General features: G+C 29.7%; 2 protein-coding genes across 4 annotated transcripts; both read left to right on the top strand.

Annotated features, from left to right (window-relative positions):
* LOC113855946 (transcription factor RAX2-like) lies at positions 1-1,581 on the top strand. Its single transcript, XM_027487574.1, has 3 exons — positions 1-136; positions 306-435; positions 855-1,581. Exons 1-3 carry the CDS (start codon positions 1-3, stop codon positions 1,579-1,581), a joined length of 993 nt encoding a protein of 330 aa, XP_027343375.1.
* A 6,002-nt stretch (positions 1,582-7,583) lies between these two features.
* On the top strand, positions 7,584-12,005 carry LOC113854607 (4-coumarate--CoA ligase-like 7). Of its 3 annotated transcripts, XM_027485716.1 has the most exons (7): positions 7,588-7,620; positions 7,687-8,688; positions 8,794-8,983; positions 10,320-10,465; positions 10,804-10,871; positions 10,976-11,078; positions 11,188-11,922. In XM_027485716.1, exons 2-7 carry the CDS (start codon positions 7,693-7,695, stop codon positions 11,200-11,202), a joined length of 1,518 nt encoding a protein of 505 aa, XP_027341517.1. In that variant the 5' UTR covers positions 7,588-7,620; positions 7,687-7,692; the 3' UTR covers positions 11,203-11,922. The 3 variants fall into 3 exon arrangements, with proteins under 3 accessions (XP_027341515.1, XP_027341517.1, XP_027341516.1); XM_027485714.1 differs by having other exon boundaries at positions 7,584-8,688; positions 11,528-12,005; XM_027485715.1 differs by lacking the exon at positions 7,588-7,620 and having other exon boundaries at positions 7,664-8,688.
* Positions 12,006-22,777: the final 10,772 nt, after the last annotated feature.

Genomic DNA, 22,777 nt, shown 5'->3' on the forward strand with positions numbered 1-22,777 from the left:
ATGGGAAGAGCTCCTTGTTGTGACAAGGCAAATGTGAAGAGAGGACCATGGTCACCAGAAGAAGACTCGAAGTTAAAGGAGTACATAGAGAAGCATGGAACTGGAGGGAATTGGATCGCTCTTCCTCAGAAAGCTGGTAAGAAATCACACACATCACCATCATTCATTCATCGCATTAATGCTATAGCTCTCACCATTTTATGAAAAATGCGAGAATTTGTAGACTTTAAACCTATGCTTATGCCTCCTTTTAATGTGTTTGTATTCCCTCTATCTAATATGCTCTGACTCTGATATATGATTAGGTCTAAAGAGATGTGGAAAAAGTTGCAGATTGAGATGGCTTAACTATCTCAGGCCTAACATTAAGCACGGGGAATTCTCCGACGAGGAAGATAGAATAATTTGTAGCCTTTATGCTAATATTGGAAGCAGGTACTAGTTCTTGATTCCCATTTTTATGCACAACAAATGGTATAGCTAGACCCACTAACTGTACTCAATAATTTCTATAATTATTCTCTAGATCCAAAATAATGGATTTGCATTTTTTTTTCCTTCCCCTTTAATCACTAAATAAATACATGCTCTGGTGAAACGTTGATGAAGTCTATCCTTTTAAGGGGTACGTAGAAAAAGGTAAAGGGGTTAAAAAAATGAAGGAGAAAAAAAAAAATACACAACAACTAGGGATTTGAGCATTTGAGAAAACTATGAAGTTATCTAGAATCTACCTATATTTGGGAAGTTGATCTTCCACACGGATGCCAAGTTTAGATCTAGCAACAGCAACCACTAATGAAGACAATGATTTCCTTACTTTTGGTTCATTTTTTTCATGATATTAATTTCAGGTGGTCAATTATAGCAGCTCAATTGCCAGGGAGGACTGACAATGATATAAAGAACTATTGGAACACCAAACTGAAGAGGAAACTCATGGGGTTGCTTCCTTCGGCCCATCAAAGACTACCACCATACCAATCCTCTCCTCAAAACACACCATCATTTCCTCCTCACTCACTATCCTCCTCAATCTACAGAGACTACTACAACAACTCTTATCACACCACCCCAGCACAAGCGACAACCTCGTCTTTCACATGCCTTGAACCAATTTCCATTCCATCAAGTAATTACACAAGCACAAGCTGCACAACGACCTCCATCTCTTTACCCTTTTACCAAAACCAAGAGTCCTTGGTTAGTGTCATTAGTCCCATGCAGTATTACCCTATCACAGACAGCCCCATGCTTGTGTTTGGAAGTGAAGGAAGTTGCAGCTCCTCTGATGGAAGCTGTAGTCAAGTTAGCCATGGGAGAGAGATCAAACAAGAAGAAATGGGTCTTCAGAATTTCATGTATGAAGATCAACACATGAACAAAATTATGCTTAGTCAAGGGCAAGAGGGTATGAACCAATGGGCAGAAAAGGCAAATGGATGCTATTTTCAAACGCAAACAGCATTGGATTATGAATTAGAGGTTATTAAGCAAATGATTAGTAGTAATAGTAATAATGGGTACTTGAGTATTGATGAAAACAAGACGGAGGAGAAGGGCATGTACTACAACTGGTGATGTATGATTGACTGGAAGTAAAGTCAGAGAGATATGATCAGTGAGAGGCATGGGAGTGGGGAAGATTCAGATTCAGAAAAGACTTTGAGGTTGTGGAGTTCTGTGTTCTTTTTAATGAAATGAGATAATTCTTATTTTGACAGTACATGGTAAATGCTTCTTTATAAGTAGTATTTTGTGAATATCCTCTCCGAAAGTGATGATTTGATGACGATGGTGTTAGATTTTTGTAAGGACTCTCTCGGTGCAAGTGCAATCCCCCAATCAGACATTCATGTCATCACTGCCACAAAAGAAAACTTATATATTCAAAAAGATTTTTGTTAAATACAATGTTGCATGATTCTTTTGAAAATGTTAAATACTTATAATTTATTTATAAAATATTTAAAGAACCAACCTAGTGGCTATTTGAATGCATTATTTTCATTATAAACGTTTTGAACGAAAATAATAATAATTCCCATGTGCTATTGTTGTTATTATCTTTTTATATTATTTAAATGTGAAAATGAATGTTGGTTGTGTAATGAGATTGTCCCTTTTTATCAGTTTTGTCTTTAATTTTAATGGTGAACTTGTGAAAAATACTTAATTACTAAATTTCAACGGTTGAACTCGAACTTCCGTATCACTATCGTTGATTTTGATACTAAGGTGTGATTTGTCAGAAATAGCTATTTAGTATTTTGTATCCTAGCAAGATGAGAAGTCAAGATGGATTGCTTATTTAGTATTTAGCACAAGCCTCGATTGGAACATTTTTTTATATATGGATTTTTTTTAATTTAAAAAATATGAAATTTTTTGTAAAATTATAAAAGTATAGTTTTTTTTAAAATTACTATTAACGATTTTTGATCAAAAATTACCATCAATGACTCTTAATATATTTTTTAAATATTTAATTATTTTTTAAAATCGTCATCGGTGACTTTTAATTTTTTTTAAATTTTTAATATTTTTTAAAAATCACTATTGATAACTTTTAAAATTTTATTATTTTTTTTATCTCTAAATTTTTACACTGCATGACAAATCGTCAATGATGATTTTTCAATTCTATATTCTTGTCATTTTGCAAAAGATTTCATATTTTTTTAATTTTAAAAAATAAAAATCATATAAAAAAAGTAGCCACCTTAATTGTCTTATATTATTAAATGAATGAAAAAAACAATGATTGTCCAAAAAGGAGGAGGCGGAAATTTGTTGTTTATAAATATATTTTTATTAATGTTTTTTACATACAGAAGAGGGAAAATATAAGATAACAAAAATAATACCACAAGAAGAAATAAAGAGAAATAATATATATTACATAAATAACCTCTCTTTTATTTATACATATGATATATGTTTTGATATAAACACAATTGGTTGGAGAATATTTAGAGTCCATTTGCACCTTTTTCGTCAAATGGACACGGTGAAATACTTTCATTATTTAACCGTAAGTAACTTTATTTTATAATTATTTTAATTAGTCAAAATACTCTTAAACTTTATTTGAGAACTTGAAAGAAATAAAAAGAAAGAATTTGAGAAATTATAAGTATAAATTTAACGAAAAATTTAGAAGTATAAATTTAAGAAAATTTTAAAGAGTTTATAAAATATATTTAAAATTTCTCAAATAAATGTTACCGTAAAATAAACTCTTTCTCTCCTCTCTCTTTAATTCCAACTTTAACTCTCAGAGAAAACCCTTGTTACTGGTTTTAATGGCATAATATCATTAAGCAAGTACAAACCATATATTTCATTATTTCATATTGATTTTGATGGTCGCTCATAAACAAAACCTTCTTTGTCTGCCATTCTTTTCTTTTTGGATTCGAAGAGAAGATTGCGATCAACAACATGAAATTCCAAAATACTTTACATCATATTATCGAATTTATTTTTTTTATATTATATATTAAGTATTAGGATATAACTATAATGAATAGAATAATATATATATATATATATATATATATATATATTGAAATATATTATTTTTATAAATGAATAATTCATACTTATATCTAGAAATAAAAAATTTAGTTTTAAAATTTAAATTAAATTAAATATTAATTAAAATTGAGTCAAATGTTAATTTAAATGAATTTTAATTATACATGTTTTATTTTAAAATTTACACCTTAAAAACAAAAATAAAAAAATATTATGGACCAATAGATCTTAACTTATTCAACATTATTCTTAACTTTACATAATTTAAAATTTTTTATGGTATTAGAGAAAACGTTTTTTTTTTCTAGTGAAGTTTAAAGGTCAAAAGGTGTGCCATATATGAACACTCTTGACACATTAAATAGATTTATTGAGAGGTATTGCTACTTTGTTAGTTTTGTCTTTTTTCTATGGTGTAATCCATTTTTCAATATAAAAAGCATATTGTCAATTTATTTATATAGTATTCATTATTATTAATTTTTTATGATAAATATGTAAAGTGTTTAAGAATCAAATAGAGATAAAAGTATAATTAAAAAAGCTAATTATTGTGTATTTTGAAATGGTAAATAAATAAATAAAACAAATCTTTTTGAAATAGCAGACAATGAAAGATTGCATCGACGCATAGGCATGACATGAATTTCTACCCACTTTCATTGCGGCCAATACAACGTCAATTTATTATGAAAAAGAAAACAAAAAACCTTTACACACTTTATCTTTTGCATTATTAGGTGTCTGTTTTTATAAGTTTTTTCAGTCATTATTACACGATAGACTCGTTTTGGTTCTCTGAAAGTCAGCTCAATCTCTTGCTTCTTTCAAGAGCTAAAAAAAGTTTATTTACTATATTCTCTAATATTTTGTAATATAAAATAAACATTAAAATAATATTTACTTATTTATTACTTTAAAATTTTAATTATATTTTATTCAATAATAAAAAAATGTATAGACATATAAAATAGAAAGATTTGAAATTATTAAAATAAAAACTCGTTTCAAAAAGTCTTTATTTTGCAGCTATTTTGAACTTTCCTTCACCTGAGTTGCATTGTACGCTATGCAAAAAGTGGTTCGCTGGCATGAATTAAATGGGCATATATTGATTATCAACAACGCAACTCTATCTGTGAATTGTGTGTATATAGAGTTTCAATTTAATGTAATGTTATCTAAAATGTTTTATAGATAAAAATTAATAATTTAATTAATATGACACGTTGTTGTTAACTAATAGTATATTAATGTATTTTAATTATTTATTTATAAGATTTAATAATTATTCTCAATATAATAGTTTATGATTATTAAATAATAATGTATTCGTGTATTTTAATTGATTTATTATATATATAAATTTGTTTATAAATAAAACATACATTATTAGATAAAGTTCAAGAAAAACTCAAAATTTATGTACTATTGTATATGTGAGTTAGAAATAACTCATACTCTCATAAATCAATTTTTAGACTTATAAAAATAATAAAAAATAAATTATAATTTTTCCAACAAGTATACGCATGAACGTACTATTTTGTGTTTTTTTTCCCTTATTCCTAAACTTATTAATTATATAACAAATAAAGTATAATTTTAGGCTTTTTTTTTGTCAACGTATAATTTTAGGTCCTAACCATCCAAACGGTGGACTTCTCTGTTTCTGATGTTGACCATTGTCTGCGATCCATAGAATAGTCATCGTCGTTGATTATTCTATTCATTAGACTGTTTCTATCAACTTGCTCGTGCCAATTTTTCCACTTATATACTAAATTGATAATGGATAAAATGGAAAATTAATAAAAAGGGGTTTGATCATGGCGCAAACTAAATCATCGACTATATCTTGTTATAATAAGTTGATTATATCCCACACGCAAAGAGTGAAAAAGTTAACCTCAATAATTTGGCTACTTAATTTCAAGTTTTGATAACCCTAGCTTTTTAGTGTTGAATTTAAATATTTATCAATAAAAATTACATATATTTATTATTTTAAAGTTATAAATAATTTTTAATAAAAATATTATTACTGATTACTTATTTAAAACACAAAGTTTAACAAAAAAAAATTGATTTTTTTTCTTTTACTCGGAAAGTCCATTGCCGACGTGTTAGACTACATTAATCATCATCACCCTGTGCATAATAAAAAAAGAGAAGATACTGCTTCACTGAGCTTATTCTCGAGTTGCACTGTTATAGATTTAATATTTTCTATAATAAGTATATATTAAAAAATAATTTTTAATAAGTGAAGGTTTAATAAGTGAAGGTTTAACTTTTTACAGGTCAAGCTGCTGTTACTTTGACTTCTGATACTGAATGGATAGCAAAAGTTTCTTTTTCTTTTAAACTTGTCATGTCATAATCATTTTTCTCGGGACTGGTAGTGGTTGCACCTCTCAAACCCCTGTCTCTTTTGATACTCGAGAAAGCAAGTATCACTAAGATTGCACTCCAAAACAATAATGCACAACTTGTAAGTTTCAGGCCATAGTTTTAGTTTGAGCAAAAGAAAGTCTCGTGTTACTATTTTGATTTGATATAATATCTTGTGGAGTGAAATCAAAATACACACCATAGTTTTAATTTTTATGCCAAATTCAATCCTTACACCATGATGAGACTCAAGTGGCAACTCATAAGCAAATTTAACCCCAGTGCTTCAAGTACCCTTAAAGATGAGATTTTTATTATCAACGAAAATTAATCTTGCATATAAAGAGTCCCAATAAGCGTGAAAAAATGCTAGGCATTTTAATTATAAATTTGATCTCTAACTACGAATTAAAATCTAGTAGCTTGGCCCATCCTTTTAGTAGTGTATGTCATGTATCATGTTTCAGGCCTATCTCTTATTTTGGTATGTAATTTGTGGACTTGGGCCCATGGGTCTTCCTTCAAGTTTGGGCCCATGACACTCTTCTTACATATAACCCACGTTCCAAATGGGAAAATGCCATTGATCGTTTTATATGATGAATTTTCATGAAAAAAACGACGAGCGCGAGTAATAGATTATAATATTATATAATCTACATTGAGATAACATGCGAAGAAATATTAGCATGTATGACGAAGAAAACGTGGATAATAACATTTTGTCTAATTTAAAAATTTGAAAAAAAATTGTCCCTAGTTAACATAAATAATACAATTCTTATAAAACAAACAAAAGAAAGATATATAACAAAAGCTTTATATATAATGAATTTTTATTCAATGAAAATATTAAATAATATTAAATATTATAATTTTTTATAGAATACCTAAGAAGAAAAAAAAGACAACGAAGTCATCTATCGAAGCAGGACCGCATCCCGCTGGCCCCTTAAAAAATTGTTATTTAAAGGTGTTTTTTTTTAAATTATATAAGACAAGTAATTATATTCCCAAAACAAGTTGGTCATCTAATTTAATTATACATAATTATATAATGAAAAATTAATCAATAATACTTTTATTAAAAATAATATTTAATGTTATTAATATATTATATTTTATGACATCTTAAGTTTGAAATAAAATGGTCATAAATATTTTTATTATGTGGTTACAAAAACTCCTATCGAAAATAAGTTACGGAGGTTTCATCTTTTACAATCCAAAATGAAAAGTTTTTCAAATTAAATAGCTGCATGTTGACAACTTGACATCCATGCATTGGGTAGATAAATTGGAAAGTCATTAACATCCATAAAAAAATTAGGAAATAATTAATTAAATGACGAACCCAATGCCTTTTTGTTCTTATCCAACCGAATACGACGCAACTCCAGGACAACCTAAAAAATCACCAAGATCAACCCATCGTAATCATATTTATTGTCCCATCTCATAATAATAGTAATAATAAAAAAGAGAAGTTAGGTACAAAATCTATAGGTAATGTGAGGATTTTTTTAATTAAAACTAAGTTTTACTTATAGTTTATATAATAAAAGTCAACATTTAAAATTAAGTAAAATACTCAGCCCAAAATTTCTCCTCTGTCTGATTCATTTGACACCGTTGCTTCATTTTCACACAAACACAGAGAGAAGACGCAACTAAAAAGCATATAAAGTACGTTTTCTGAATTTCTAATTCTCTGATATCGTAATTTGTTTGTACTAATTTTGTGTATTGTAGATTCCAATGCAGAGATCCGGATATGGTTCCGACAGTATATACAGGTCTCTGAGACCCACTTTGATGTTACCCAAAAGCCCTAACATCAACCTCGTTTCGAATCTCTTCAACAGAGTCTCTTCTTTTCACTCCAAAACTGCACTCATTGATGCTGACGCATCCCAAACCCTCTCTTTTGCTCAGTTGAAGTCCTTAACCGTTAAACTCTCCCACGCTTTTCTCCGCCTCGGCCTCACCAAAAACGACGTCGTTCTCTTCTTCGCCCCAAACGACATTCGTTTCATTGTCTCCTTCCTCGCTGTCGTTTCACTCGGCGCCGTCGTTTCCACCGTTAACCCTTCCTACACCGCCGCTGAAGTTTCCAAGCAGGTTAAGGACTCGAACCCCAAACTTGTCGTCACCGTCGCCGAACTATGGGACAAGGTCAGGTCCTTGAACCTTCCCGCCGTGTTCCTCCGTTCCTCCACGCCGTTATACGACAACGTCATTAGCTTCGACGCGTTGCTCGAACTCGCCGGGTCGCCGACCGAGTTTCCGACGGTTAATGTTGGACAGAGTGACACGGCGGCGCTTCTGTATTCCTCCGGCACGACGGGGTTGAGCAAGGGCGTGATTCTCACCCACGGGAATTTCATTGCTGCGTCTTTGATGATTGCGATGGACGATGATTTGGCGGGGGAGATGTTCAGTGTGTTCCTCTGTGTTCTGCCAATGTTTCACGTGTTTGGGTTAACGGTGATTTGCTATACGCAGCTTCAGAGGGGTAGTACGGTGGTGTCTTTGAAGAGGTTTGAGTTTGAAGTGGTTTTGAAGATGATTGAGAAGTATAAGGTGACGCATTTGTGGATTGTGCCTCCTATTTTGCTTGCTCTGGCCAAACATGGGTTGGTTGAAAAGTATGATCTTTCCTCATTGAAGCATATTGGGTCTGGTGCTGCTCCTCTAGGGAAAGAGTTGATGGAGGAGGGTGCCAGGCGTTTCCCTCATGCCATTGTTTCTCAAGTAAGGTAGCTAGTAGTGAGTTTTTTATTTTGATTTTGATTGTGATTGTAATCTAATATGAACATGAAGTAAGATAATCATGCATATACGCTTTATGGGTTTCAGGGCTATGGTATGACTGAAACTTGTGGGATTGTTTCTGTGGAGAACACGAGGATGGGGATTCGGCATACCGGTTCAACTGGAATGCTTGTTGCGGGAGTGGAAGCTCAGATAGTGAGTGTGGATACACTGAAGCCTCTCCCTCCTGGACAGTTGGGGGAGATATGGGTACGGGGTCCTAATATGATGCAAGGTACAGTGCAATCTAATGTAGTAATTCGGTGTTATGGATGAATAAAAAATTTACCCTTGGGAAGTGATGAAAAGGCTTGCAGAGGGCTATACTTGATACCATACTGTGGTATGAATCTGTTTTCAACTCGTGGGGGTAAATTTAAAACCTTACACATGTTAATCCTATATGATAAAAGAAAAAATATGTGGTATGCACCCTAAATGTACACTCAAGTCCCTTGCCAATAGACTGCCAGTGCCGTCCTGTTATTGTGTCCTTGTGATTCAAGTTGAAATATAGAAGTGACTTTGCGGTTATTGGAATATGCATCTTAATTCATACACTGACCAATGTCCTCGCGTAACCATGTTAATCAATCATGAATACATTTATGAAATCTCTGCCGATGCAACTGCTCCTCCTAGATATAATAATTGAGTAGCTTCGTTCTCCAAAAAAAATACTCTTTCCTGCTTCATGCCCGAAAAAATAATTTTTGTAGCCATGTTTTATCTGATCACTAATTTGTACAAGTCATTATATATCACGGTGGAGTGGAGAGCGTCATTCTGGTATGATCACTAATTTAGAATCTTGTCTCACCCAGTGTTTTCCACTGGAATGTGGGTGACTGGGTGGTCAACATGCTTCATGCTACATATTTTTTTCATTCATTGTATTGAAATGAGAGGTTTTGTGATAAATTACCAGTATGACGTGTTTCATGAGATGTTCCTGACACAAACTGTTCCTCTTTGGCTGAAAAGTTAGGAATTTTATTGGTAAAATCAACAGAGCACCAGAGGATAGCGAAATTGTTATGATTAGTGCTTTGGTTGTTTCCTTCACTTTAATGATGAGAGGCAAGGTGTGATTAAATGGCTTAAACTTAAGCCTTGCTTCCATGCTCTTGCCTTCAAAAACTGTTACAGAACTGCTGATATGTGTGACTGTATTTTGGCATCAGACTTACTCATCAATTGAATGATTGTTTTCCTGAGCGTTTGATTCTTGCCGGGAAAGAGCTGACATACAGAGCATAGGAATGGCCATGAATTTAAGTTAGTGTGGCATTTAAGAAATTGATTTTAAACTCCACTTTTGTTTGATGAAGATAAAGGCTAGAGCTCATTATTAGAAGGAGATTTTCTCTGATGTATGAAAATGTAGGCCAATGGTTTTAGTATACATCTCAATGTCTGCTACGCTTTGCATTGATTTTAAGTATTTCCCTTTGCTCGGAAGTTTCAAAATTTTTTTTTTTCCTTTACTTCATATGCAGTATGGCAATAAATTGTATTCCTTTGAGTCTTCTTCTAGATGAAATGCAGTATAAATATTACAAAAATTTCAGGTTATCACAACAATCCACAGGCCACAAGATTGACAATAGATAAAAAAGGATGGGTTCATACAGGAGATCTTGGATATTTCGATGAGAATGGACAACTTTTTGTTGTTGACCGTATCAAAGAGTTGATCAAATATAAAGGTTATCAGGTATGTAATCCGAATGTCATGTCAATGATGGACGTAAAATTTGTCTGGCATGTCATAAATGCATGCCTGGTCATATATCTGAAATCTCAACCAAAATCCCCGTTTAACTGAGCAGTACATGGATAATCTGGTGCTTTGGTGCATTTAAACTGTTATACCCCAAACTGTATCTTGAGTCAAGGGTAGTAACTCGGGTGCATAATATGTTTGCTGTCTGTGTGGGTAACTATGTGTTTATAAAATTATAACCTTTCTCATTATTCTCAGCAATGAACATTTATGGTCTAGGGTTCTGATCCTACTGAATAATTTGGTATTTGCCTCGTCGTTTTAACTAGGTTGCACCAGCAGAACTTGAAGGGCTTCTTGTTTCTCACCCTGAAATACTTGATGCTGTTGTCATCCCGTAAGTTTGACATACATAATCATTATATGATTATGCGTACACAAGAAATACATCTCATACTATCAGTTATTAGAATTCATCATTGAGTTACTTCCAAAATGTAGATATCCGGATGCTAAAGCTGGTGAAGTTCCAGTTGCTTATGTCGTCCGTTCACCCAATAGTTCACTGACTGAAGAAGATGTTCAAAAGTTTATTGCTAATCAGGTAAGAGAGAGATGAGAAACATGCTTGATCTCTCTCACTTGCATTCATGAAATTATATGCTCGTTTGACTTGTAAAGACAGTGCAACTAAGGGAGTTCTGAAAATACAGTTCAGAGATTTTTAAAATGCATGCTTCTAGAGAATTGCTTCTCTCTTTGGTTGTGATCGAGCTTTACATTTCAACAAATGCTGGACTGGATATTGTGGATGGGCATGAACACTTACACAAGATACTTTTTTAGATCAGTTGAAGGCTACACAACAGGGACTTTTCTTCTCATAATTCTCATCCCACACGTTTCTATTAGTAATACTGGATTTAAATCATGTTTGCATGCACAGCAGTATGATGCGTTAGTGTAGGATTTGTTCTGTATACTTTCACTGTAGGTCAATTATCACATCTGAACGATTTGTCTGTGTCGACACTCACTTTTGTATTTTTGCAGGTAGCACCTTTCAAAAGATTACGAAGGGTGACATTCATCAATTCTGTTCCAAAGACAGCATCGGGAAAAGTTCTCCGAAGAGAGCTTATTGAGAAAGCAAAATCGAAAATGTAAGATAAATTTTTTACAAAACAATTTTCGAGGTTCAAATTCTAAAGTAGAATGCAAGTTCAGAGCGGAGCCTGAAAGGTATGACATGCTTGGGTACTGTCTTTAAGTCTTGGATTGTTGCTGTAGTGGATCCAATATGTATCTGATGAATGGTGACCATTACTTGTTGGAAACCCTTCACTTGTTACTCACTTGACGAGGGAGTACTCAACATTACACTAAAAATACACCAAATCGTGTAAAACAGTTTATTTGCTATTAAATAAAATAAGCATTTGCTTCACTCATTTTTTAGACTATTTATTTTATGTGATATACTTTATGATGTTTGGTTAAAATTTTCAAATTTGAATAATATGATAATTGTATTTATCATATAATCTAATTATTTTACTGTTTATAGTAGTATTTTTTTATGATATATCGAATCATATTTAAATACGATTCGATAACGATGACTCTACATGTGTTTGAACATGAAAAAGAAAAAGATTACTGTTAAAATGAAGAGAAAAACAATAAGATTAATATATATATATATATATATATATATATATATATATTATGTAATGAATAAGTTATATTTTTAAACAAGGAGTAAAATTATAATAGAAATATTAATAACTAACTTTTAAAAATTTTCAATGTTTTCATTTTATATTTATTAAATAATTTATGAAGTTATTGACCAAGATATTATCTTTATCAAAATTATGTTTAGTTAAAGAAAATAATATAAAAATTAAATATTAAGAAAAAAATGGAGTTTTAAACATTTTAGAGAAAATAAATTATGTTATCTTTCTAGCAAAAGAAAATGGGAAAGAACGAAAATTTTTTATATAAAATGATAACTTCTTTTTTACTTGTCTCTTTTTATATTAGAATAGGATACAAATTGCCAATATAATATGTATTCTCTACAATTTTTTTAGTGAAACGAAAATATTAACTTACATAGTATTTACATAGTATTTTAGTTTCTAAAAGTATCACGCTTTTAGTTTTATAAAAATTGTATTCACTTTAATTCTTACTACGTGATTTTAGTCTTGTATTAAAAATTAAAAAATATATATTTTTAGGATCTAAGATTAAATAAAATATTTATAAAGATTAAATTTAAAAGACAATATTTGTAGAGACTAAAATATTGTTTAACTAAAAAATATTTATATTTTTTCTCCTTATTTGAACCTCTATTAAAATATAATTATTTATTAATTATATAAAATTTTATAAGTATCCCAATGACATTTTAATATAATTTTAAATATTTTTTATTTTATTCTCTAACTAGTTACTAAAAATGTTGATTAATAAGACCTTTATTTATTTATAACAAATACTATATGTTTTCTAATTTATTTAATAAAAATTATACATATAACAAAGGATACCATTATTTAGTTAGAATTAATTATTAAATTCATTAATTTTTTTTACTCTTAGATTACTTAAATAATATAAATATTTTATATAAACAAAAAAGATATTAAATAAATAATAATAATTAATATTTTCTTAAACTTTTATATGATTAACATATAAATAATATTTTTTCTGAACAAATAAATATAATACATTAATCACTATAAAAAAAGTTAATTAGAATTAATTTTTATTATTGATATAATTATATGATAATTTAAATAACCACAATAGTTAACAAAAAGCTTTATGTATTTATTTTGAAAAAACATTAAACATTAGAATCAGCGTGAAGTTTTCTCTTTTGCCTCCTTCTTCAGGCTCCTCTTTTTATTTTTGTTTAATGCGTCCAATTCGGCTCCTTGTTCTAGCTATTCATGACACCGCACCATCATTGCAATAAACAGTTGCTGATCCAGAGTGACTACATCTTTTTTCTTTCTTCCTCTCTCTGGAAGGTTTGCAAGAATATGAACAGAGAACTCCAAAATTGCAGGTGCTACTAATTAAGTAGCTAGATAAAATAAATAAAAAGGCCAATATAGATCAATTGTTATCACATTTTTTCCAAGAATTGAACGTGGGTAGTGCTCGAGTGAGAGCACAGGAGCCCTCAGAGGGAAGTAATGTATTAGGGATCATATTTTTCAGAGATATGATATATCAAATAATTTGTCTACAAACTTAATAAATAATTTTCTTTTCAGATACAAACCTCAACGTATGGTAAGTTGTTAGAAGTTCTTCTCCAATTCAAAGTGATATTTCAAAGCTCCAACGATAACATTACGCTTTTCGAATCATACTTTATATAGGCTACTGCAACCAATCCTAAACCTTACAACCAACCATTGTTATTATTGGCTCTGTCAAAAACTCATCATCTTGTTTGGTAGGGAGGAACTAAAGAAGGAAGAGCCTACACCTAGAACATTACATTGTAACTCAAAACCTTAAAGCAATGAATCTACAGGTCCTTTTTTTTTATAGAGCCCTAATTAATTTATGTTTTATTTCAAGTGAGACTTTCTTTTGCATTCACACTTGATTTCATCAAACTGAAAAAAAAAAAAAAAGTATTTTTAAAACATATTTTTAATCAAATTATACACACCGGAATAAAAGGAGTGAAAGTGTCCTTTTTAATTTCTGAAAGAGATGTGAAACTATAATGTATTGTATGAGAAGGACATGTCTAATCTCCGGTGGTAGAGTACTATAACATAAGGTCTACACACTTTAGGCAACACAAACTGTTTTGCGACAAGGAATATTTTTTTATTTTCATACACATTCATGTTTTTGTTTTGCACTCATTTTCTACCATCGTTATTCTTTATTTTTTTTATTATATATTTTAACTTTTCCTTTTCCTTTCTCATACCTCTGTTCAATGAGGTAATAACACCTTAAATGGGTGTTAAAATGTTTTCTCAAGAAAAATTCTTAATTAAAGCCATGTTTCTAACTCATTAGTAATTTGGTTTAGTTTAAACGTAATGTGAAAAATCACCAAAAACCAATGTAACAAATAGTGTGCAATTATTATATTTCTAAATATACTTTTTATTATATCTATTTTTTTTATCACATCATTTATTTTCTTTTTCTTTTTTTTTCTTCTTATCTCATTTAATAAATATCAATGAATTATTTTTCTATGACATGTCATAAAAATAATTTGTCACGTGTGTATAAGAATAATTTTTCATAAGTATTGATTGATGCTACTAATAGTCGTTAATACATATTGAATTAAATTTATTAAAAATTATAAATTTTACAAAAATTATACTTTCTTATTTTTAATTTAGTATTTTTCTTATATCCTTTTATAATTTTTAATAAAATAATAAAAAATATGTCAAAAATAAAATATTAAGCAATATTTTACTAGCATTTTTTATTATAGTATATAAAGAATTTTCTAAAATTATTTGTTGCATTATTCATTATTTTTTATATCTTTGACTTAATTCAACCTTAAAAAATCTCACTTTTTTTTTTATCGTTGATAAAAGAGAATTCATATAAAATTTCTTAACTGAGAGCAAGCTAGGAACGTATTAATCATTTATGTAGAAAATTTATAATTTTACTAACATTAACCATTAATACTGATTTTGAAAATTTTAAAATAAAAATTATCTCATTAAACTATTTAACAAAATTATAATATTTAATCATTTAAAAATTGACACTCAAATTTGATATTATTATTGCACTAATTAAATCTTTTAGAATCTTTATAAATATACTTATATTAAATAATTAGAAAAGTAGTTTTATTTTTCACACTAGTTTCATCCAACTCAAATAAAAAAAATTATTAAAAAATATTTGTAATTTAGATTGAAAAAATTTTAAAAAAATAATTTGGGCATAAGTTTCTTCAAATTTCATGTTAACTTCAAACCAAAACTTAAGAAAAGTAGGTAGAAATTTGCATTCAACTCTCATTTATATCATAAATAAAATAATCTTGTTTGGGTCTAAGTTTCTTCACATTTAATTTAATGTTAACTTTAGAACCAAATTTCAAGAAATGTAGGTAAAAATTGACATTCAGCTCTCATTTATTCCATGAGTAAATTATACCTTAATGTCGACGTGAGGATCAAGATGGAGAGAAGAGAAAAATAGAAAGAGAGAGAGAGAGAGAGAGAGAATAAGAGACATAATGAATGATATGATTAAAAAAGAGGGAGAATAAAAAAATAATAAAAAATGTATAAAAAAGTCTCAAAACACAGAAGTTATTTCAGCGTCACCTGCTATATATACATTCTCTATTTCAAGTAAGTTTACAAAAAGAGAAAAATACGCACATATAAAATTATGCTTTTCAAAGTTCTCATCCCTTATTCCTTCTTACCTAGCTACCATTGTTGAATTCGGAGCGTTAAGATTTCAATGGATTTCCAAGATTGGACTAAGGAAAAGCTGTAAACCAAAATATAAACAGGCTCACAAATTTTGCGGAAGCTCGTCTGTACCCAAAGTAAACAAAAGTGGACGACTAGATATAATAAACAAAAGTAAAATGAACAACATAACGTGCAAGTTTCTCCGGTAGATACAGTCTCTCCGTAGGTGCCTGACCTGAATTGTAGACTTCGAAACTGAACCATGAATGCTGAGATTCATGGCAGCTTTTCTTGTGATTTCAGTTACATTTCAATTGCAATATCTCAAACAAGTTACATCAGGTCAACAAAGACTGCTTTATTATATGTATAATGTAACTATGTTCAAACTTCAAAGCGACTTGGAATGGAATAATTATTTAGTAGTGATAAGTCGGTTTGTGTAACAAAATATGAATGGCTCCGATGGGTATTTGAAAAAGTAACCTTTTTGTTAGATAAGAAAGGATAGATAACAATGCATATCTATCTACACTCCGATATGAGCACTTAGCTTGGTTCAGAAGTGAAGTATTTGCCTCTATTTAAGGTTGATCGTAGTTGCACCGCCTTCTATAAGGCGGTTTTATTCTAGACTTTCTAATCTTCTCCTAATTGTTCCACATGTTTTTTTATTTGTGTTAACTGCAAGTTGCTAGATGTAGCTTCTAAAGGCTTCTAGATGTCTCACTTCCAACCTTTGGCTTCTACTTTTGGGTGTTGCTTATGGAGTCTTCCAGAAACTATGCAAAACTCTAAACATGAAATGTTTCAACCATACACTGTACATCACAAAAGAACTATCCAACTGAAGCTATATATATATGACTGTGCTTAGGTCATCAAGCCAAGAGAAGTAAACTATTGTATCACCTTGTTTCAAGTCCATGTAAAATTGGATTCTCAATATATACATATCAGTCTAGGGCATAATATGCTCTCTCGCAAGTTTTTCTCTTTTGTTATTAATTTTTTAATACATTCTTCCATTGGGGAGAAGGGTTTGGTTGGGGGGTTGAGGATAAGAGAAAAGTATAGATCCCAAAGCTGGAATAATATCAAAGATGAGACAGAATTTGATATTGTAATTAAATTGACCAAATGTCCATACAAGAAAACAATCGGTTGAAAAACAACCGAAGGTTTCCATCACTTCTTTTTCATGGAAATATCCAAGGAGAACCGCTTTCCATAAAGCGTAGCAAACAAGTGGCTATAAGGATTAATTAGCTTATGTCATTTTCGTAAGTAAAATACGCTTAGAATGGGAAGGAGAAGGGGTAAAAAAGGGGGAACTCTCAAATTAAGTCCTCTCTTTAACTTTAATCACTCCGAAAAAGACACCCCAATTCAGTGGTGGTTCTTAGCATCCTGGGCAGTTAGTATCCTCGAATTCATTTTGGAAAGACTGAACCTTTCAGACCCTGATCTAAATGAACAATATTGAGCTGGTGCTCAAAACTCTTGTGTTCAGGCTTTGGTAAATAATATCTTAAAATAATTCCTTGTTTGAATCCTTGGGAAGAATAGGCCATGTACTTCAATTTGACATCATTTTTCTAAATTATATTCTTGGTAGCAACCAAGCACTTGAAAAGCACAAGGGAAAAGGAGAAACAAAGTAGGGTAATATAGTTGAACCTTATATCACCACCATGTGGATCTAGATGTGCTTAAAAACTGTTTCTGTATGTACTACAATAAATAGAGTACATTGCAGTACACTAAAATTAAGAGGGAGATGGAAGCTGAAGAAGCAAAAGGGACCGTGTACATACATCCAAAGAAGAGGATGTGATCTTACCCTTGCAAATCCAAATTTGAAAGCAGAAGCAGCCGCAAACCACACTACTGACACCATACAAACAGCTTCAATAAAAAACTAATAACCAATATGACATTCACCTGCAGATCCACCTGCACCTCGTGACAGTCCCCCTCTCCCATATATATATATATGTATGTATTTGAGATCTCTTGAACTAACATGTTTTTTATGTTAGAGGGAAACCAAGTAAAGTGCAGGTGCAAATGCAGATAAAGGCAACATATCAGCATCAACATATATAATGGCCTGCTATACACAGCAAGTTAACGAGTTTTGTGCTCAAGGTGGACTATTTTATAGTATGAAATTGCTAGTGAAAAGGATTAAAAGAGAGAGAGAGAAGAGTGAGAGCGATTCACTCTATCTGAGACCAATTGTAGTAGACATGATCTATCTATCTGAATGGCATATGCTGGTATTAATAAAGCAAACATGAGGAGGAAGAAACTGTTGAAAATTTGAACAAAAAATGATGATTAGAGGTAGGTTTAGGAATGGATAAGCATGGGTAGATTTCCATTATTATTTATGTTTTTGTTTTGACATATCTAAAGCTAGAAAGAGGTGTGCTTTCGCATGTCTGCCACACAGCAGCTGGTCTTAGCCCACGTGATTAAAAGCATCACAAGCACGTGGGATTTGATCTCCCAACAAATCGGAGAATGCCACGTCAGATATTGGACTGACTCTTCACTTGATATCAGTATGTCTCCTTGTGCCTATTCTGTTTTCAGTATGCAGAAAAATAAAAGATTATACTTGTTTTTATCTTATTACGTATTATATTATTTCTTTTTTTACTAACTGTATTAGCTGTATACATTCTTTAGGCTCCGTGAAATGATTGTTTTCGTAAAAGAAAATGACTCTTGTATTCTGTACGGTAGTCACGTCACTTCATATTTTTCTATAAATATAATATAATCAATAATGTTAGTTTACACATTTTCTCTTTTTTGTTGTTTTAATATAATTTAAGAGTTTGTTCTACCTTTTTTAGTTAATAAAATTAAGTAGGGAATAAAAATATTGTTCGACAAAAATTGTTGATGATCTCAGGATATATAAAGCGAAATTAACAATTGAACGTTATTTTTAAATAATTTTATACTAAGTAATTACATATAGTTTTTTAAATCAATAAAAATATCGTTTATTATTATTGTTATTATTTCATCAATCACATAAGTGTGTAGTTAAATTTATTTATTAATTCAAAAACAAAATTAATGACACGTTTGAATTTTAGTTTGAAACTTCTATATTATATTTTGAGCTAAAGCTAAAAATGTTTATCTGAATAATTATTTAAAACTTTCACAGTAAATATTTAAAAATATGTTATTCATTGTGTTTGGAGATGAAGAAAAATAAAACATGTTTTTTTGGTAATCTTTACCTGTTTAATAATTTAGAAACATAAAAGGGGTGAGAGAAGAAATGATGTTAAATACTTTTCCTCTTTAAAGAGACAATAAATAATTTATAAGTTTGGATTATAAAAAAAAAAAACTCCAAAACTTTATGTTATCACACATGTCTTACATCAGTGTTTCTCTTGTTCTCCCTCTAAAATAGATAAAGTAAATTTATTTTTCTTGTTTTAATTAGACTAATACTCCGTTTGATTAAAAAAAATACAACTAAGGATGCATCTTTGTTTATTTAATTTGAAAAATAAAAGAATATATATATATATATAGTCTTTAATTTAAAATAAAAAATATATTTCTAATGCTCATCATCATTTCACTTTAGCAAAGGAGGATAAATAGGGAAACTCTAATTTTCTTTTTCCATTAAAACACTTCTGCCTATCTCTTTACTTGTGAATCAAATGCACTGTAAAGTATTTATCACACACACAGAGTACACGTTTAAAAAAAGATTATGACGTGGATAAATTGTAGCCAGAAAAAGAAATGCAAGTGTTTCTATTTCTAGCCTGTAAATGGGCCTAACATAATCCTTTTCATTCTCTTTTCTCTCAAATCACTTGTGAAAATCAAGGTGCTACTCAGTAGTTGCCACCAGCTCATGCGGTACTTCTTTCTTAAATTGCCGCCTCTGTAAAAATAATGAGCTTCCTGTTGAGAGTGTTGCCACAGCTACACTACCACCACCTTCAACCTGTACTGCGTTCAGATTCCACAGAATTGTTGCTTTCACCCTATCGTTTTGTATTTTTTTCCCATCTGTCTATGTTCCATATTAAAGAGTTTAAATAATTTTTAATTTTATAGTTTAAAAATTAGTTAGAGTAAGATTTTTTTTTATCTAATTTAATATTGATTCAGACTGAATTACGTATCTAATTATGACACAAGAGTCTACTATCAAACTCAAAATAAATCACTTGTTATTAATGGATATTCAGATTAACTTTATGTAGATAGGTATAATATAATATTTTTCATAAGCTAAATATTAACCTCACATTGATTAAAAAACTAAATAGCACTTTTCAAATACTAACTAACACCACCTCAATTGGAATTACTGTTTTAGTAACCTTTATGTGTTAGCATTGACTATAGAACTATACCTAAGTTTTGTATCTTAAAATTAAATTTGTTGACAGAGGGGGTGGGTGAGCGGGCCAACGTCTACGAGGAATGAGATCCAAACATGAAATTTGATGGCCACCCAACCCAATAGAAATAGCCCAAGTTAAGAAAACAATATAAAATAGCATTTTTTAATAAAATTTAATTATTAAATTACATGTTTATAAGTATATTGTAAATAGTAATTATAATAGTACTAAATTATATAATATATTTATCAAAACATTTTTTTAATAAAGTATGATCAATTTTATATCTACATACATACATAGATATAGGTGTTTAATATTTTTTAAATTATATAAAAAATCACATTCTTAATAACAGAATATAATCAAATTCACACACACATGTACATATTATTTCTAACAAAATATTTTGGGTGGCTCTCCTTTTCAATAGGCTAACTAACCTGGAAAACGGCCCATGCACAAATATAGGAATATTTTTCTCTTCAACATTCTACTCAATTTATATTATTAATATTATTATTAATCAAAAGTCCTCACCTCTATATATATATATATATATATTCCGAATCTCATCCCAGGTTCCAAGTATTCCAACTGAAACTTGGAACCCTAAGCACTTGCTCGAGTTCTACTTTCTCACGGATATCTCTATCTTCTGCTTACAGTTCTCATTGAAAGTTTGCATTCATTCATTTGATTTCTTTTGAAATTGGTAGTTGATTATTGAGTGGAGTTAGTTCAGAGATTGGATATTGAAGATGGTGTCTGACGCCAGCAAGAACAAGGCTGTGCCTGCACAGAAGAAGAAGCCAGTCGACAATGTATGTATGTATGTATCTTTCTTTTTTTGAAATTTTTTTTTTATGTTTTTATTTTAATAGATGAAGTGGAATTTTGAGTTTCAGTCTTTGCGTTTTGGGTCTGTGTTCTTGTTGATTTGCTACCAGGGAGAGATGCTTTTTGTGAGTTATTTATGAGTTAGAAGAAAACAATTAATATGATCCACAGGAAAGTGAAATGTTGAAGATGGTTCCGCTGGAGGAAAGAAATTCATTTCTAAAGAATTTAATCCATTTTTCCTGCATTTTTAGAGAAATAAAATTTAAAAAATAATAATTTTGCTTTTATATTTTTAATATAATAAATAAATTTTTTATAAAAAATTATTTTTAAATGTTTAAAATCAATTTTAAAGAGTGCTGTTAATAAACAATTTTAAAATAAAAAAAACGAAGCAGATAAATGAAGATTTATTTGTTATTAATTTAAATAGTTTATAAAAATAATTGATTTTAAATTAATAATTAATAAGCAATTAAATTCAGTTTATAGACTAATGATGGATACAGTTTAAAAAATCAGTTAAAAACCATGTAACTTTTAAGATGTATTTAGATACATAATTTATTTTACTATTTTTAAATAATTTTAAAATAATAATTTGTGTTATAAATTTAATAATAACATTTATCAAGATAAATAAAAAAAATAAATTTGATAATTATACTAAAAATATGAAAAAATAAAAAAAATTATAAATTCTTGAAAATCCTTAATCTTACATATGATTGATGCTTGTTTATTTTTTAAAAATAATTATTCCTCTAAAATAAAACCGAATGAAACACTTAAAATGCTTGTCTGCACTGCACCTCTTGCAACTTGAAAAAGAATGGCGCCGCACTAGAGTTGTCATTCGTGCAAATTTTCCCTTTCTCAACAGTTCTTATTATAGTTTTATAGAAACATCTGTTCATAAAAAAACATTTTGGAAAATGTTTTTTGAGCATATTTAAATTGATAAATATTTTAATTTTTTATAGAAAATGTTCAAATAAAGTCTACTAAACGTATTTTAAAGGTTTTAGATGAGACAAATTTGTTAAATAAATATTCAATTAATTTATTTATTAATTTTCTTTGATAATTCAGTGTGTTTGGAATAATTTTTTGAAGGTTTTTCCGGAAAAATTTAAAAGAAAAATTAAGAAAAATAAATAACCAAACATGTGTATAAAGTGTTGGATGGAGAGAAACAATATTTGTATAATAAAATGAGATGTGAAATATATTAGTCAATGAAATAAAGAAATTTTGATGTTATAAAAAATTTGAATAAATGATATAATTCATATAATATGAATATCAAATAAAATTAATGAACAATGAATAGGGACTGCAAACCAAAACAAATTATCTTCCTCTGCTTCTCGTTCTTCCAGGCGCGTGCGCTTTTAGCAAAATCAAAATCACAAAAATCTCTTCCTCTTCCGTGTCCGTGAACACGTGCTCGGATGATGGTGTTTTTATTGTGAATTTGATTTACATTATGTTATAAATTGAAGTCATAAACAAAAATAAATACCCCTCTACATTGTCACTTTATAATTTTCGGTCACGCATTAAATCTTATTTATTAGCAGATACAGACCAAC

This window comes from Abrus precatorius, unplaced genomic scaffold, assembly GCF_003935025.1.
Source record: "Abrus precatorius isolate BTA unplaced genomic scaffold, Abrus_2018 Scaffold11, whole genome shotgun sequence".
In the NCBI taxonomy this organism is placed as follows: Eukaryota; Viridiplantae; Streptophyta; class Magnoliopsida; order Fabales; family Fabaceae; genus Abrus; species Abrus precatorius.

Excerpts from the sequence above, each read along its gene's own strand:
- LOC113854607 (XM_027485714.1), top strand. The coding sequence starts at position 7,693 with ATGCAGAGATCCGGATATGGTTCCGACAGTATATACAGGTCTCTGAGA. Across the intron at positions 8,689-8,793 it reads CTCATGCCATTGTTTCTCAA|GGCTATGGTATGACTGAAAC; the intron begins GTAAGGTAGCTA and ends TATGGGTTTCAG. Across the intron at positions 10,872-10,975 it reads CTTGATGCTGTTGTCATCCC|ATATCCGGATGCTAAAGCTG; the intron begins GTAAGTTTGACA and ends TCCAAAATGTAG.
- LOC113855946 (XM_027487574.1), top strand. The coding sequence starts at position 1 with ATGGGAAGAGCTCCTTGTTGTGACAAGGCAAATGTGAAGAGAGGACCA. Across the intron at positions 137-305 it reads CGCTCTTCCTCAGAAAGCTG|GTCTAAAGAGATGTGGAAAA; the intron begins GTAAGAAATCAC and ends ATATATGATTAG. Across the intron at positions 436-854 it reads TATGCTAATATTGGAAGCAG|GTGGTCAATTATAGCAGCTC; the intron begins GTACTAGTTCTT and ends TATTAATTTCAG.